Source organism: Bactrocera oleae, chromosome 6 (genome assembly GCF_042242935.1).
Source record: "Bactrocera oleae isolate idBacOlea1 chromosome 6, idBacOlea1, whole genome shotgun sequence".
NCBI lineage: Eukaryota > Metazoa > Arthropoda > Insecta > Diptera > Tephritidae > Bactrocera > Bactrocera oleae.
The window spans coordinates 34,661,559-34,678,863 of NC_091540.1; the positions used below are offsets into that span (position 1 = coordinate 34,661,559).

General features: G+C 34.2%; 2 protein-coding genes across 2 annotated transcripts; both read left to right on the forward strand.

Annotated features, from left to right (window-relative positions):
* Positions 1-1,000: 1,000 nt before the first annotated feature.
* On the forward strand, positions 1,001-12,952 carry LOC106622667 (uncharacterized). The gene is made up of 9 exons (XM_014241914.3): positions 1,001-1,690; positions 1,761-1,912; positions 1,976-2,120; positions 9,701-9,909; positions 9,967-10,165; positions 10,231-10,356; positions 12,241-12,391; positions 12,460-12,566; positions 12,632-12,952. The coding sequence occupies exons 1-9, from the start codon at positions 1,162-1,164 to the stop codon at positions 12,925-12,927; spliced, it is 1,914 nt and encodes a 637-aa protein (XP_014097389.2). The 5' UTR covers positions 1,001-1,161; the 3' UTR covers positions 12,928-12,952.
* A 796-nt stretch (positions 12,953-13,748) lies between these two features.
* On the forward strand, positions 13,749-16,800 carry LOC106622671 (U3 small nucleolar RNA-associated protein 14 homolog A). The gene is made up of 2 exons (XM_014241920.3): positions 13,749-14,234; positions 14,308-16,800. The coding sequence occupies exons 1-2, from the start codon at positions 13,839-13,841 to the stop codon at positions 16,309-16,311; spliced, it is 2,400 nt and encodes a 799-aa protein (XP_014097395.2). The 5' UTR covers positions 13,749-13,838; the 3' UTR covers positions 16,312-16,800.
* The last annotated feature ends 505 nt before the right edge of the window (positions 16,801-17,305 follow it).

The window sequence follows — 17,305 nt, forward strand, 5'->3', positions numbered from 1 at the left end:
CAGGCTATGCGACCTATACATTGGTTTAGCTCGAAAAATTTGTGTCATGCCCGTAGAGCGAAAACAAAAATGAAAAACATTTTGAAAATATTTTTTTCGTGCTTTATCCAAGAATTTCATGGCTACTGGGGCTCAAAAAAATTTTTAACCAAAAAATTCTTAAACTAGAGTCTTCGGGCTTCAAAATCAGGGTCTTTTTATTTCCTGTACGACCATTTTTCACTGAAATACAGCCTGTTGAAAATTGGCAAAAAATTTGCAAAATTTTTTTGTTCCTTTAATTTGTGCGAGAAGAGTAAAGTCAAATATGAGTTGGGAGCTTCTTACATTCGGTATCTGTGGGCTCGCGAAGATAGTATCCGATTTAAATAATTTTTGAAGAGCGCATTATTTATGAAACGGTTTACTCATATACCTTCACTGAAGTAGTCCAGGATTTGGCAATTAAATATTATGTTATATGGGACGTAAGCGTGGTTGTTGTGCGATTCCACCCATTTTCAAACTGTAATATAAGGGGTCAATGTATTTCTCTGTCAAAAGCTCACCAAAAACAGGCGTAACCCATATTTCCACGACCATCTTTGGATCGTAGTGAAACAAGACCCACCTAGCTGTAGGCGGACATAATTTTCTAGAATTACATACATATTTAAAGTGTACATTTAATATTTAACGTAATTTGATATGTTTTTGGCAACAGGAAACAAAACATATTTTATGTTTAACGGGGAAACCAACAAAACCGAAGCATAAAGAGTATTCTACAAATATGCTTCTGAAATGAGAACAAAATAAATACAAACACATTAACTTAAATATAGACGTAGCAAACAAGTAGCTGCGTCAATGCGAATATAAGCAAAAGCGACAAAGTATGTACAACTAATTAACAACAACAACGGCGGAGAGCTCAAAGGAAATAGCCGCTGCATTTGTCGTTTTAGAGAAAGAATTGTACTAACAATAGTACAAGAAGTTTGCAGAGATTTTAATTTAGACGTGAGGGCACCTAATGCGTTGGGTCTGGCAGCCACACTGTGCATTTGGTAGTGAAAATTCAAAGTGAATGGTTTATGTACAAATTTGTGTGAGCGTTTGTATACGTGATTTATTTAAAAAATTGCATAAGGTGTCATATTTTTCAATATTTTAACCGTTATGGATGGGAAACCGAAGAAAACGCGCCAACGGAATCGACCAAGAAATAAAGCAAATCGCTTAAAGGATGATATCGGTCAGACATCGAATAGTGCATTAAATAATACTGAGAGTGTAGGAGTAAATGGCTTTTTAAATATTGCGGGTCAGCAAAAAATACTTGTTAACGAATGTGTCAATGAGAATTACGAAGCGCAAACAGGGGTCACCACGAATAATAGTGAATTGGCAACGCAAACACTGCATGATACGGACAAAGACTTGAGATTACTGCAACAAATGATGCGCGAAAAGCTTCTACAGCAAAATAAAAAGAGCGATAAAGACAATCCTGATACAAAAGGCACAGCAAAGGTCGATAGAAAGGGTCAAAAGAGTAGTGCTAGCTTGAGCAAAGGCAAAGAAAGTGGTAAAACGACAAATGGGAAAACGGCTACGACAAAGAAAAGCCCGTCAGATAACAGTTTACAAAAGCAAAGTGCATTTGTTGCGAGTTTGCAGAGGAAATTAGAGAATTCAGTGGCAAACGGTTTGTTACCAGAATTCTTAGCTCCCTGCATTTATATAAAAAGTTGTGTATTTGTAAATTTTGTCTACAGGTAGCACCGATTTACCTAACAATTTGTTGGAAAGCCTGCAAAAATTGCTGCATGAGGGACCAATAAGTGATGTGGAGTCCTCAGACGACGAAGAGGATTACATCGAGTATATTTATAGACCTCGAGAATATTTTTTGGTAGCCCTTTGTAATGTAAGTATTGTTATTAGCAATGAATGTACTTATTTTCTCACTATTCTTTTATAAATTTTTCAGTTTTGTAAAAATGAGCTGATAGCTGAAACGAAAATCGCCTGCAAACGTTGTAAATTGACATATTACTGTTCGGGCCAGCATATGAAGTGTGATGAACAACATCGGCAGATTTGTTACGCATTGCAACAGGTGGCAGATAACTGTGGTAAACAACAATTATTTCCCATGCATCCAACACAAATACACAGTGATAAAACATGCATACAACCACACTTTCCAGAATTTGTCAATAAAACACACAACTATTATTTAAACATTCCAATTATATTTTATCGTCTTTAATATATTTCAACTCGTATTAATAATAAACCTCCATCTGACGTTACAAACAACTGTAGGTCTATATATGGCGTGAAAGCCAGCCAGCGTAACCTAACATAACCTAATATATTTCAACCTTAAACAATATTCCCTTACCTTTACATATTTTTTAACTATCCAAACCATTTTCGCTTAATAGAATGAAGTAGGCAATCTGGAGGGATAACTTATTTATTTTTTATTGCCCTTGGAATATGAAGTTGACGTTTTCACCTGAACAAAGTATATATATTTTTTTCTTTTATTCAACAATAATAATATTTTTACAAACTCTTAAAACTTGTAAAATTTTAATTTCTGGTGCTTGGCCCCTCTTACATAAAACACTAGAGATACTTCAACCAGACTGAGTGAGCTCTTTTTGTTACAGTGTGAAAATGGGAAAATCGGATGATAACCACAGCTCACTACCATATAACGGTTATGTTCGATTCTCCTAATTGGGCGTAGTTGAAATTTGTGGACGATACGACTTTCCGTTCGTTGACTTTATACTATATGAAGTTAACCCTTTCTTAAATATTTTTTATTAAATTTATTTTATCTAAAAACTTGCGTGCACATATTTTCCTAAATTATCCATTTTTGACTTACGATTGCGGTTCAAAAGGTACTTATCCAACAAAAGTAAACGAATATCTTGGAAAAATTTCGATTCAATAGTCAAAGCTTCCTTTTAGCTCTATACACTTGACCCAACGATGCTTTAACCGGTCTAGAAAACAAGTTTTTTGGAGGTCTACGAGTATTTTTTTCAAGTTTGGAAGCAAAGAGAAGTCTCACATGTCTAAATCTGTTTGGCCATTTCCAATAAGGAGGTATGTGGATTGTTACAATGGAAGAGCACTTTTTTCTTCCTTCTAAATGGGATCGTTTCTGCTGTACTTCGGTTGAGAAGCCCAATACTAGAACCTGTGTTCGCTTTGCCCATTTCCCGGGGCTCGATGTTGAATTCTTCGAATCGGGTTTGCTGGAGTCTACTGCTTCGGTTGGTCCTTGATCTCTGGTGTGTACTGTGAAGTAGTTTCACGGCTTCGCTTACTGCCCAGAGTGGTCTTAACTCATAAAAAACCGAGGTACGGCCACATTGAAACATGCTTGGTGCTATGAATAACATATTTAACACCCATATAAAATAAATCCCCATCTTCTTACTAGGTCTTTTTAATCACATTTATCAGTAAATATTTATGTGAAATCATTTGTACATATCCCTGAGAAAATTTTTACTTATAAACAGTTATTCCCTTTCATTTACACGTATATATGTAGAAGAAAAATTGCTTATAATCATTAATGCTGCTGATATTTATAGTAGTCTTAGCACGCTCAATTTAAAAGCAGCCGTTTATTCATAATTCTACAATGATTAATTATTATGTTCATACCCATGTATACTCACAACAAATGCATGATACAACCAGACATACGAGTATGTTAGTATGAACCTAAGAACTCGATGTGATTAGGTTTAATGTTGTTTTGACTGTCGCCAAGTTCGCATGCAAAATGATTTTTTGACATCATTCCAAATGCTGTGCTCTGCAAAGATTGAACTTGCTTGATGCTTGCGAAGAAATCTGCAAATCATCGTACACCATACGCTCATGCACACATATGGATCTAGGTATGCACGCACTAAGAAGAGTGCAATGAGGAACGACACCAATATGTACCGACTCTATACCTATGGAGAAATTTATCAACGCAAATTATAAGCATTTTTATGAATCGTCTTTCCTTTTTAAATCTTCCTTAGTTAGTTTTAAGAGAGGAAAGTTGAAAGAGACCTACGTCTATTCATTCCATATTTGTTATATGGTGGATAGAGGAAGTTACGAATTTACTTTGTCAATCTTTCTTGAATTATCATTTGCACAATCATGAGAGAGAAGATATTGTTGTGACTAGGAAAAGTTTGATTGAAATCGATTAAGTGGCTTGTAGAAGGGAACTGACCGCTCGTGGCTCGGTGAAAAAAGACACTGAAATGAGGAGGTCAAGATGATATTGCACTGTGAACTAGTCCCACATACCATATTCGCCAGTTTGTCTATTTTCCCATTCACAGACTGAGAAAGTGGCTCGCTGAAAACGATCCTTGGAAAATGCCTATTTAGAGGACTTCAAAGCTTTAGTTTTTAGAACCAGTATAGAAAAGTTGGACGACTGTTTCAACAAACTTCAACAAACCCATTGCTCTAGTTGGCGATTATGCCGCAGACTATAGCTATATTTTCACTAAACGAAAACCGTTTTCAATATTATATATACCCTTTATGAGAGCAAAACTATTACACTATGTGCACAAAATCAGCAATTCTTTCAAGGTATCTTGAAAATTGACTGATCCTCAATTTTTCAATTAATCAAGAGTTTTAGCCAAAATCGACAATAAACAATTAGTATGTATCGTCGCAAGAGTTTCAAGGGCAATTCTAAATTCAATTTACTGTTGGGATTATGTATGTATAATATATGAATATGTGACTATATATATGTATATGGCTTGCATCACCACATTACACGGTATTGCTAATTAATCAATACAAATAAATTAATTTATTGGCAATTATCGGTTCTTTAAAAGTTTTTAAAGTTTCATATGCGCGATAATTCATTACAGGCGGAAACATAAAAATACAAAAAATATTTTGTGGGAAATTGCTATTATTTAATATCTTCCAATGCCTATTAAGAACTGTACTTATCGAAAGACTGAGCAAATGTGATTAGTTTTTTTAATTTAATTAACGAACATACATACATAGCTCACAAATTCCCATAGCTAACCAAACTTGATGGGAGTAATACATTTTATCATTGAATGCAAGGTATTATCCACATAATGTTGAAATTTTTGTTTCTGTAGCTAAGCAGTTTTAGATCTCAACACTTAAAAAACTCTCTTGCCTTTTCTGACTCAGTAATCGTTGGGTTATTATTATTATTACTATGCCGCTCTTTTAAAGTGTTTATATCCGATAAGCTGTCTTACAAGCTAATTTCCAGATTTGAACCACATCTCGTTCAAACAAGGAAAAACGTTAATTTCGGTTGCATCGAAGCTAAAATATCCTTCACGAATAAAAAATCTTTCCCAGCAAGAACTTGGTTTTAATCGGTCTGTCCGATTTGAACAATATATTCGAAAATTGCTGCATTGCCTTTGACAATAAAGTTAAATAAAGTTTTTCATAAAGAAATTGAATTTGATAGGTCAGTTTGTATGGCAGCTATATGCTATAGTAGTTGGATCTGAACAATTTGTTAGTAGATTTTAGTGTTGCCTTGGGCAATAATCCATCCCAATTTTCGTGAAGATATGTTGTCAAATAAAAAAGCATTACATACAAAGACTTGGTCTTAATCCGGCGGCTCAGATACATGACCAGCTTCTTGAGAGAAGGGCGTGTGCGAAATTTCTGATCGATATCTCTAAAACTGAGGGACTAGTTCACATATATACAGACAGACGGACAAATCGACTCAACTTGTAATGCTGATCATTTATGTTCATATATATTTTATAGCAGGGCTGCTCCCGCTCACTAAGCTCCCAACAACATCAATTGGCTCCGTTTGGCACACAGAACATAGAAAGTAAGTTAACAGACAGTTGGTTCCGCAACCTTCAATGGAACGCCAATTCGACTTCATCTATATTGTATTTCGAGAAGATCATAAGAATTACAATTATACAAAAAAAACATCATTGTACACAAATATTATGATTATGTCAAAAATAAAGAAAGATCTCCTAAAGTGAGATTACAGAACTTTCCACCAGAAATGGGCATAAACATGAAACGCTAATTATCTAACTGAAACTTTTATGTAAACTCTATGTTGGTGTCTAATGAAGGAAAATATTATACTCTTAAACGGGCTATAGTTCCTATGATTAAAAATAAGGTCAATCAGATTGCTCTAAGTCGAAAGATCTCAGTATTTTTTGAGCAAATCAACCTGTGGGAGTTCTCTTGCATACGATCAAATCACAGGCAATGTACATCTTCACAGGCAATGTACATTGATAACTATCTGTCAAATACATTGCCATTGAGGTTGGCAATGTTCTTGTGTTGGCATTCGCTATTATGAAATATTCCTTCTCGAAATGGTGTCGGGTAGATATGTTCGAGCTGATATAGCGCATGTTTCTGCTCTTAACCGTTTAAAAATTTTATTAGGATGACAAAAATCGATATGGAGGATGAAAAAAGTAGCTAATAATTTTTCTACAAATATATGTTTTGGAAAAATAAGATTTTATGTGTTTTGACTGAAATAATTGTTGCATATTGTTTATTTGCCAATTCAATAATTAAATATGATGATTGATATTTACATATGCTAACAATTACTTTCCTCTAAAAACTATTTCAGCTTTTAAGTTGCAACCAAGAGTAACAATATATTAATCTTATGTATTTTTCGTATTTTTATAAAAATTTTAATAATATTTCAATTGTGATGTTTTTATAAAAAATTTAAAATATCTCATATTTGAACAGCCAAAACAAAACTTGTACACTTACGTTGGCAGCACTTTAAAGGCAGTTATCAAGTGGGTACCGTTATATTTGTTTGGTATTAATTGCGTATGGTCAAAATGTATTATTTGGTAAGCGAATTTATTTTTTGTACGGTGGTAGTTTTTTAAAACAAATGATGAATAAATAAACATCTCAAGATTTACAAGTTCTGGTAGTCAAATATTGGCAAGAAAACAAAAGTACTAGCGAAATGAGCAATATTTTCAAAAAAACACTTACGATTGTTCAGCACATAATTACTAAATTCAAAAAGACTGGTGGAGTTGGAAGATTTGTTGATAGTGGAATGCCCAAAAAAATTTGCACACCCCAGGCTGAAAGTTTAGTTGATCGGAGTATTAAGGAACACCTTAAAATATCCGATGTCGCTAACCTCAAGGAATTGGGGAAAGCTGACATTGCAAAACTTCAACTCTTGATTTCACTCGATTTTAGAGCGTATACACCACGAACAAGCCACAACTATCGGAGGGAAATGTTGCGAAACGTTTACTATATTTCAAAAAGAATATGCACCGTGAAAATGAATTTTGTGATTCGGTAATTTTTACCGATGAGTCCAAATTGAATTTATTTAGCTTTGATGGAAGTCTAAGCGCTAAAAGATAACAAATTAAATGAGACAGTCAGCATGGAGGAGGCTGCATTTTGTTGTGCATGGTGCAATGGAAGCAAAAGGGTAGCAGTGGGAGCAAATGGCGTCGGTAACATGTTTTCATCAACAAAATTATGTAAAGAATGGACTACTAGGCAATATTAAAAAATAATTTGGTTCCTTAAGCAGCTAAACTCATTTTAAATGGTGGCTACTGCTTTATTTAGACTAACGACCCGGTCTTTTTGGTCTTTGAAAATGGCGTTATTTTGGATTTTTTAATTTTTTGGGCTGAATTTTCAAAAATAAATTGCTATTACATTATGAAAATAATAAAATGGCCTTTTTTACACTTTTGAATGTAACTCAAAAGTTTTAATAGTTTAGGAGATAAGTCACTTTAAAGTCAAACCATATCCCTGTACAAGTTTTTTTGGTTCACTGTATGTATTTAATTACTATTTTCCATGTGTTGTTAATATTTATGTTTGGAATATTGGAAGCATAAAATATTGACATTTCATCTTTGCTGGCATCATGCCACCGAAGTTATGCATGTACGTATTGCCTCTTCAAAATGTGTGTGCAAATGAAAACAGCTCTGTCAAACCACCAAAATGACAGTTCATTGCTAGCAATGACGGCTTTTACATTGGGACTCTTTTGACCCTCATATTTTTCAAATTCTCTTTTGGTGTCGCTCTGTACATTCACACGGTCAAAAAGAGTCCAGCAACTCGAGTCTAGTTTTTCTGCATTCCTTTTCACAAAACTTTCGTAAATATTTGTGCGGTTCGACGGCGCAACACTTAGAGCAGATAACTTAGAACAACGAGAAGGTGCAAATTGAATTTTGTATGATGCTCGATTAGTTGGCTGAAAATTCATTTAAGTTCTCTGGTAGAATAATATGCTTAATACCTACCCGCTTAATAGGTTCAAAGAAATACTTAAGACAGGAATTCCCTATTCCACCAGAATGTATTAAATATCCGCTACTAATATTTTCAAGGCCAAATTTATAACAGGAATTTCCTAATCTTTAAGTATTAAAAAATCATAATTTTCTAACTCCATAATCTATATCTTAATTTTCTCCTTATCTACAATTTTTCAAAATATTTCTATTATTCTATGCATACATATTTGCATATTACATACAAAAAATAGATAACAGAATTCAAATTTGTGAGCGAATTCATTTGAAACCGAGCGCTCTTGCAACCATCCAAAGAATTTGAAAGTGAAAAGGAATGCTGAAAAGGGTAGCAGCAAGCTGTTTAAAACAAGAATACAACGCGAACACGAGTGGCCCGGTCCCTTCGTCTTTCCTCGTCGTCCCCTCGCCCTCAATAAACCGGTTTGGGTTACAAAAGAATCTGTGTGTAAAAGTAGAGAATGTATGGCAATGTTGCTAGCAATTCAGATTTTTAACAGCAATCTTTAATTGCCTGTAACAATCAGATTTGTGCACTTTTTTATTTGACGAAATACCTTCACGAAATTTGGCATGAGTTATTTTCTAAGGCAACAATGTAATCTCCGAAGAAATTGTTGATCGGATCACTATAGCATATAGATGCCATACAAACTGAACGATCGAAATCAAGAGCTTATATGAAAAACTCTTTCATTTGACGATATATCTTCACGGAATCGGGCATGAGTTATTCTCTAAGGCAACAATGTAATCTCCGAAAAAATATCTCAGATCAGATCACTATATCATATAGCGGCCATACAAATTGAAAGATCGGAATCAAGTTCTGGCAAGGAGCCTTTGTAATTGTGAAGGGTATTATAGCTTATAGGGGTAACCGAAGTTAACGTTTTTTCTTGTTTTTTAGTTAACATTAAAACTGAATGGAAGGACACAGATTTTAATTTCGGTAAAAGTTCAATTGGACAAGGTTGAGATTTTAGCAAAAGACGGAAACGTAGAAATAAAATTACTAAAACATTGACTGAATATAATACATAAAGTGTCCAATAACTGCTGATGTATAAGAATTTACTTTTGTCTTTAACATAACGTAATAAAATTATAGTATACCGCAACTTTTCACAAAATCATTCGCATTTTTTTGTTATATCAAAAGATATCACATATACAAAGAATACTGGATATTAGCGATTTAAATTGCATTAAAATATTTGTTTTAACAAAATAGAATATAACTTCGAGCTAATTAAAAATAAAATTCATAAGTGTTTTAAGATTACCTTATTCCTTCCTCTTTCCCATTCAAGGTGATCACATTTTTCGTAAATGCGGTGAATTCACCGCTGAACAATTTCGGTCCTATCGCATTGTTATAATAAGACAAATAGAATCAATAGTAAATCGACCTTTGACAGCCACCGAACAGGAGGTAGTACTGTTCCCGCGGATTTGCTGCAATATAAGCTGCCGAGAGTACGATTTCAAAAAACTTGTGGACTGTGAAAATTGTGGACAGGTATTTAAAGGCTATTATTACCTTTTAAGACTGTTATTACTGTTCATATTTTTCAAGGTCGCGTACTGCCGCGATAATCCAGAACATTTTAACCAATCTCATCAGGATTGGTGCAAGTCATATCAACTGTTCAAGAAGCTGGAGTTAATACAGGCCAAAGTTGGCAAAGTCGACCCGGCAATGCCTATGAAAATACTCCGTGACATACCAGGAGCTTGTTGTAATACTAAGCAGATTCTGAGCAAATTAGACTGCGGTAACTGTACTAAAATTATACAATTGATATTTAGTTGAGTAATAACCTTCTATTACCGTTAATAGTCGTTCAGGATGATTGTGAATTCTCTGCGCTTAGTCAAATTTCTACGTGTCCCTTGACAGCTTGGTATGCTTTGAAGTTGTGTGGGCATTTGAAGAAGTCGGAAGAAATTACTGTACATCTCATCGGTGAGTATGAATATTTTGTATTATTATTTTATTTTCTATCTTTATTTTTAAAGTAAAATAGAATATACACTGCGCGTCACCAAGTTAGCACATCTTCATCAGCCTATGTTAATACAATTGCTTCTGTTTTTTTGTTATTAACTTGAAGCTACTTTATTGTTTTCTAATTTTTGCTATTTCCTGTTCTTATGAGCTGAAAAGTGTGCTTTATTTTTCGTTATCAGGCAATCACATGCAATATGATTTGATTTTAATTTCAGAGTTTAAATACGTATTGAAACCAAATTTTTGGTATTGCTTAAGTGCTCTATTTTCTTTAATATGGCCAAAGGAGAATCGCTTGAAGAGAAAGCAATAATCGGAGCTTATGAAAAGTTACAGCCTTCAGTAATTGAAATATCGAAAAACCTTGGCAGAAGTGATTTCCGAGTTTAACAAGAGACCAATTTTGAAAAAAGCATCCAACTTATGATCGTAAATGTGAGCTAATCTACTGTTTAAAAGGTGTTAAGGAATTCTCCATATTTGAAAATATTAAAACTAAAGGAAATTCTACCACTTAAGGTTCCCCGAAAAGAAACACGATTGCATTTGCGCCGGGACACATGACCTTAAGTTAATTTAGAAGGACCCATGAATACAATTATTATTTCCATGATCTTCTGAAGCAGAAACATCGAGCGGTGTGACGGTGTGGGGAGCCATCTTCTGTTATCGTACAGGCGAACTGCAATTTTTGAATACTGGACTGGTACTGGAAACTGCTTTTCTCTATTTGAAAAATTTGTTTGGAACTTTGCACGATATGATAAAGTACCGATTCACACTGCCCGGTTGTTTAAGTCTGGGATTGAAGAACAAAACGTCACTTTATGCAGTGACATGTCATCAATGTAAAGAAAAGATGTGGGGATGGTTGACTCGCAAATTTTTCGAGTCTGGCCGGCAGTATTCCTCTAAAGAGGAATTAGTTAAACGTATTAAAAATGGTTGGTCATTAAATTATTAAATTATATTGGAAAATTGTACGAATCGCTACCCAATCGGATCTTAGAGATCATTTTCAACAAGGCTGGATCGACTCATTATTAAAATAATATACAGATGTGTAAATTAGTCAATACATAAGTTTGAAAATATATTCTTGGCCAAAAATTTTTAAGAATATTAAAAAAAAAGTGATATGTGCTAACCTGATACCCTAATTTTAATTGTTAATTTTTATATTGATTTCGATTGTGAAACACTAACTGTTGTTTCATTTAGTAGAAAAATGCTTCGTTAATAATTGTTTTAGAATTACAGCTGCTTTAGTTTTGATAGAAATTAATCTAAATTTTTAGACCTGAAGTGTGCTAATCTGTTGACTCGAAATGTATGTAAGATATTCTACTTGGACTACACATGTCTTCACATTTAATGTCGAAGCAATAACTTATAACAACAATAGCCGGGCGAAACATTCACTTAAAGTTAAATATCACAACTAAATTTACCCAGGAAGTCCGGACTACCCGAAGCCCCAATACATTGAATGAGTGAGCATAGAAACTAACCCATACACACCTTGCTTCTTATGGGACTCTCATGAGTGAGTGAGGAGATCAATTTGGCCTTTACTCATAGACACTTTGATAGAAATCTAGGGTGGCGCAGCGCCACTGGCGCTCTCCAGTAATGAATGTATGATTTAACAGTTAGTTGACTTGCAGAGCTAGTAAAAATATTAGTGAATAGGCATTAGAAAGGCCGAACTGTCCAATTACCACTACTTCTTCTATGAATTTATCTACCGACTTCTATAATATCTCATAAGCTTTTATCAGCTATTGAAATTTTAATTAATTTTTTTATATTTTTTACTAACTCTAATTCTTTCAACAGGTGCTGAAATTGAATTCGAGGTTGATGCTTTACACAAATGGGAACTATTCTTCTTACATATTAATCCGAATACCAAAAAACTAAATGTGGTTTTCGTCGGGCCGGAGCTAAATCAGGGTAATGTGCCCTTTGAACAGTTAACGAAAACAAAGTAAGTACAGAAATAATTTTTTCCGCAATTTTAAAAGCAAATACTTAAAAATGTTCGTAAATATTTAGATGTTGCAGATCTTGTCGTAAAATACAACGCACGGTAAGTTACCGTTTTCAAAATCAACTGTACCATGACTACTTCAATTTGCCAACATTCATGACACCCGATTTAAGTAAGACGACTAAAGTATTATCTTACACGAATATTTCTATACTGATTTAAAACTTGTCTTTGAAGTTTGCTTCTTCAACGCGGGCTTATATCGTTACAATGGTTTTCAAATGGAAGATACTTGGCCTGAAACTATACGTATTGCCACGAATATAAAATGCCCCATTGTGGTTACATCATATACGGCGTATGAAGCGCCACTCGACATTTCACGGTTGATTCAAGAATCCAGTCGAAGAATTAATGTGATTTTACCGCCAACTCTGAATCCATTTGCTTCTAACAAGCCAGAGCGCAACTTTATATCGGATGAGGAAGCACCATTGATGTTTAAGAACTATTATTGCTTTCTAGTCGAATAAATAAATAATTTCCTTGTTAATTTAATTCTTACGAATTCCGTTATTTTCTATAGAGGTTACTCCGCTGTCAGTAATATTTTGCCGGCGAAGTGCGTATATTTAGACAAGTTGGTTACTATTGGACTAGTTGCTCTCATTTTATTGGCAACACGTCTAACCATAGTTCGCAGGTCGTTACCAGAAGAATCAGGTCTACGTAACCGGGTGGGCCCAGATTTTTCGATTTGCCAGCATTCTTCAAAAATTTTATGTCACTACAAGAATCACCACAACTTGCCTCAGAGGTTTATTTCCGTAACGTGAGCAATAAAATCCTCCATTAAAATTTTATCTTGGTTGAGAAGTCATCTTATGATTAGTTTAATAACAGGAAATCCAATATAATGCACATGCTCTGTTAGAACTATGGGAATGTTCGACCTGCAATCTCAGCCACAATTCGTACTTCAGGCTACGGTAAAAAAGACGCTACACTTACTTTAATCGGACAAGCTTTAAAATGTTACCTTGAAATGCAAAATTCTTCAAATCTATCAGGTATCTAGAAATACTACCAGAAAAGTGGTCATGTTACGAAATGGGATACACGCCAACCAACATTGGGTCAAATCGGGTAATGTCTTTCATTCCCCGGTATGAAGATAATCCATAATTTTTAACTTAACTTTCATTATTTTCAAAATTTCACTAGATATATTTCTGTACTACTACTATATTCACTGTAATACTACTAATTTTTTAGAACAATCCAACCAATTAAAGATTTTTGTTACCATCGAATGCAACAGTGTAACATGATAAACTTTTTATAAAGAGTCTGTCTAATAAATGAAAACAAACAACTGTCAAAAGTTGAGAGACATGTGTTTCTATTTTATAATTTACTTGTACAAGGATTTTAAAATAACGCAATGAGTGACGACGAAGAGCTATTTAATCCCAAAGCACACAAGAAACTATTGCAAGGCATCAGCAGCCTAGGCAAAGCTCAACATATTAGGAAAACAACACGTAATGAACCTATACGACAGCAGGATGAGTTTCAGTTGGTTAAGCCAGGTGACGAATCAGCTGCACGTTATCCCGTTGGCTTGCATGATATTGTAAAAGTATTGCAAACAACTAAGAAACATATAGAAGCGGGAAAACAACTAAAAGTTGTACAGTCTTCGAAAAGAGTTCTGGATAAGCCACTAGAAAAGCCACAAGCAGATCGTCTTAAGCGTGGACTAGGCTATGATACAACTAAGAAAAATTTGGGACGATGGGATGCCGTTGTGTCTCAAAATCGTAATGCAGAAACTCAAGTTTGTACAAAATTATATATATCTGGACGTCGTGCTGTTAACATTTTTTTTTTTTTTTTTATAAAATAATTAGGTTTTTCCTCTACGATCCGAAACTATTTATGTCGACACGTCTTTATACCGTAAACCCTTGGAACGATCGCTTAAATCTGAGTTAGCTCTTGAGTTGGAAGCAGAAAAAGCGCGTTTAAAAGCCGCTAAGCGAGAATTAGCAGGTGAAACAGAGAATGTGGAGGAATTAGCCAAAAAGGAAGAAGAGTTATTGAAGAAAAAGTTTACCCGAGACGAGCTTATTGCTCGACGTAAAGAGTTAGCATACTTAAAAATCAGACAGTCCCAAAAGTCAGTAAAAGCACGCAAGCAAAACAAAATCAAATCGAAAAAGTATCACAAATTGCTTAAAAAACAAAAAATGCAAGAGCAAATCAAACAATTTGAGATTCTCCAAAAAACCAACCCTGAGGCAGCTTTGGAAAAATTGAATGAGTTAGAAAAGAACAGAGTTCTGGAAAGAGCTAGTTTGCGTCATAAGAACACTGGTACATGGGCTAAGAATTTGCAAATACGTGCAAAATATGATAAGGATGTAAGGAAGGATCTGTCTGAACAATTGCAAATTAGTCGTCAATTAACACAAAAAACAATCGATAGCGATGATGAGAATGATGATTACAATGCTACAAAGGCTTCGCGAATCGGTATGGAAAAAGAGTTGAATGAATCTGATCCATTCAATCCATGGACGCGTATAGCAAGCATTCAAACAGACTGCTTAACTAATGAAGGTAAAGGTGAAGGTGGAAATTGGAGAAAATATTGGCTGGACCGAAACGAAAATGAAAAAATGCTGGATGAATACAAAAAGCTTTTAGTTGAAAAAGATATGTCTGATGATGAACAACAAGGAAATAAAGAAAAAATAGGAACTAAACAGAAACCGAAAAAAGGTGACCAAATGAGTAAACATGTTAAAAAAACTAAGAAAAGAACTACAGTTGTCGAAAAAGAAATTAAAAGTAGTGGGGCTGGTCAATGGTTAGTTAAAGAGACGAAAAGCGAAGGTGGTAACAATATTGACGATATTTTTAATAAGCAAGAGGACAAAATTAAACAAAGAATAACTAAAAAAATTAAAGAACTATCGAAAAAGGCTAAGCTTTTAAAAAAGAATCAGTTGAAAAATACAAAACAGAAAAAACGTACGCAAAAGAATGATCTGAAGAATTTAAAAGATTTATCCTTTAAAAAAGTTGTGAAACGACCAATAATAGACGAAGAACTTGGTATTGAAGAAGTCAGTAAAAGCAACGTTGAAATTAATTTGGAAAAAGTGAAAAAGGATGAAGACAATGGTAAAAAATCCAATTCTGTAGCGATTAAACCATCAACAACTGAAGTAAAACCTTCTACAATCATTGATCCAAACAAATTGGCTGATGTGAAACTTAAACAACATGTAAATAATTTCATTGGTTTAAATGAATCTCTTAGTGCTGCAGACGATGACGTTGACATGAGTGGCGATGAAGACAATGATAAGGTTTACTTAGATCAACAAATGACAATCAGTCAAGCATTTGAAGACGATGATATTATTGCCGACTTTATGCGCGACAAAGCTAAAGACTCGGAAGTAAAAGACGCCGAGATCGATTTATTTATGCCTGGTTGGGGTTCATGGGCTGGCGTTGGTATTTCTGCTGAGCGCCAGGCTGCTATTAAAAACAAACGTCTAGTTCTAAAGTTAGCTGAACAGGAAAAGCGTCGTGATGATAATAAAGGTGGCCTATATATCAACGAAACAGCGAGTAAACAATTACGATCTCATCTTGTTTCTGAGGTACCATTTCCATTTACCTCTGTAGCTGATTATGAGGGCAGTATTCGCGCAACTATTGGGCGAAATTGTGTTCCGGAAACTGCCTTTCGTATGCTAACTCGACCAGCAGTCATAACACATAAAGGTCAAGTAATTGCACCCATGGATCAAAGCGAAATAACAAAACCGCAGCGCAGGTTAAGACATGTAGTTGATAGAAGGATAGCGAGAATGAATGAGAATGCTCCATCGAAATAGGTTAAAACTAAATAAAATTTGAAATATTAGAATTAATTTTTTTTTGAGAAATTCATATGTATCTACAAGTTTACATGATTTTACAGTTTTTAAGTGCTGTTTCGTTATTTTGGCTATACAGATTAACTGATGGTAAGTGAAAAATATTCGTTTGTTAAAATAATTGGCATACAAATAAAATATAATATGGGAAAGAAGCTGAATGGGTTTAATGGCAATCAATTTATTGGTGCAGGGAGTGCATTCATCTCAATCGTAAACATGTGTAAAGAAATTTTTTTTTATATATTTTATAATATTTCTTATTTTTGCAATAACTATCTGCCACCTCAACAAAGTTCCATAAATTTATTTGCGACATTCTTTTACAACTACTGTAAATAGTAAAAATTCTACAAAATATCACTTACACACAGGTAGTCAGGACATTTAATTAGTCATTTAATGTATATATCTTATACCTAATAAAAACGTATTTATCTATTTGAACTACTTTACAGTTTTATTAGAGGTTATTAGAGAACTAAACCTCTTTAAAGATATGTCACTATGAATAGGTAGATATTTGGGATAACCAAATATTTAATTAAATGTGAAATATCATTGAAAATATATATGTGCATTTTATAATTTTTATACTCTTGCAACACGTTGCTCCAGATTATAATAGTAGGTTTAGTGTAACCACTCCCACTCCTCATATAACGGTTTTGTTAAAAACTGCTAGTTAACAATAACGAGAAGTGGCAGAGACATTAAATTTTACATCCGAGATGACACAAAAATCCTTTATAGGAGCCGGGGTCAATATTGGACAATGGGTGTATCACCGCCCACATTTAGGTGAAATCACTTATCTCAGAACCTACTACATCAGATTATTTTAACATTCCTATTTATCAGGGCGATGAAAATGAAATATTTCCTTTAAGGTATACCATCTCAGGTATAAAAATTGGCAAAATTGGACCACAACTATTCAAGCCCCAGAAAA

Bases quoted from the DNA above. Each gene is read 5' to 3' on its own strand.
- LOC106622667 (XM_014241914.3), top strand. From the start codon at position 1,162: ATGGATGGGAAACCGAAGAAAACGCGCCAACGGAATCGACCAAGAAAT. The intron at 1,913-1,975 runs GTAAGTATTGTT...TAAATTTTTCAG, and splicing joins TTTTGGTAGCCCTTTGTAAT to TTTTGTAAAAATGAGCTGAT. The intron at 10,357-12,240 runs GTGAGTATGAAT...TTCTTTCAACAG, and splicing joins AATTACTGTACATCTCATCG to GTGCTGAAATTGAATTCGAG.
- LOC106622671 (XM_014241920.3), top strand. From the start codon at position 13,839: ATGAGTGACGACGAAGAGCTATTTAATCCCAAAGCACACAAGAAACTA. The intron at 14,235-14,307 runs GTTTGTACAAAA...TAAAATAATTAG, and splicing joins ATCGTAATGCAGAAACTCAA to GTTTTTCCTCTACGATCCGA.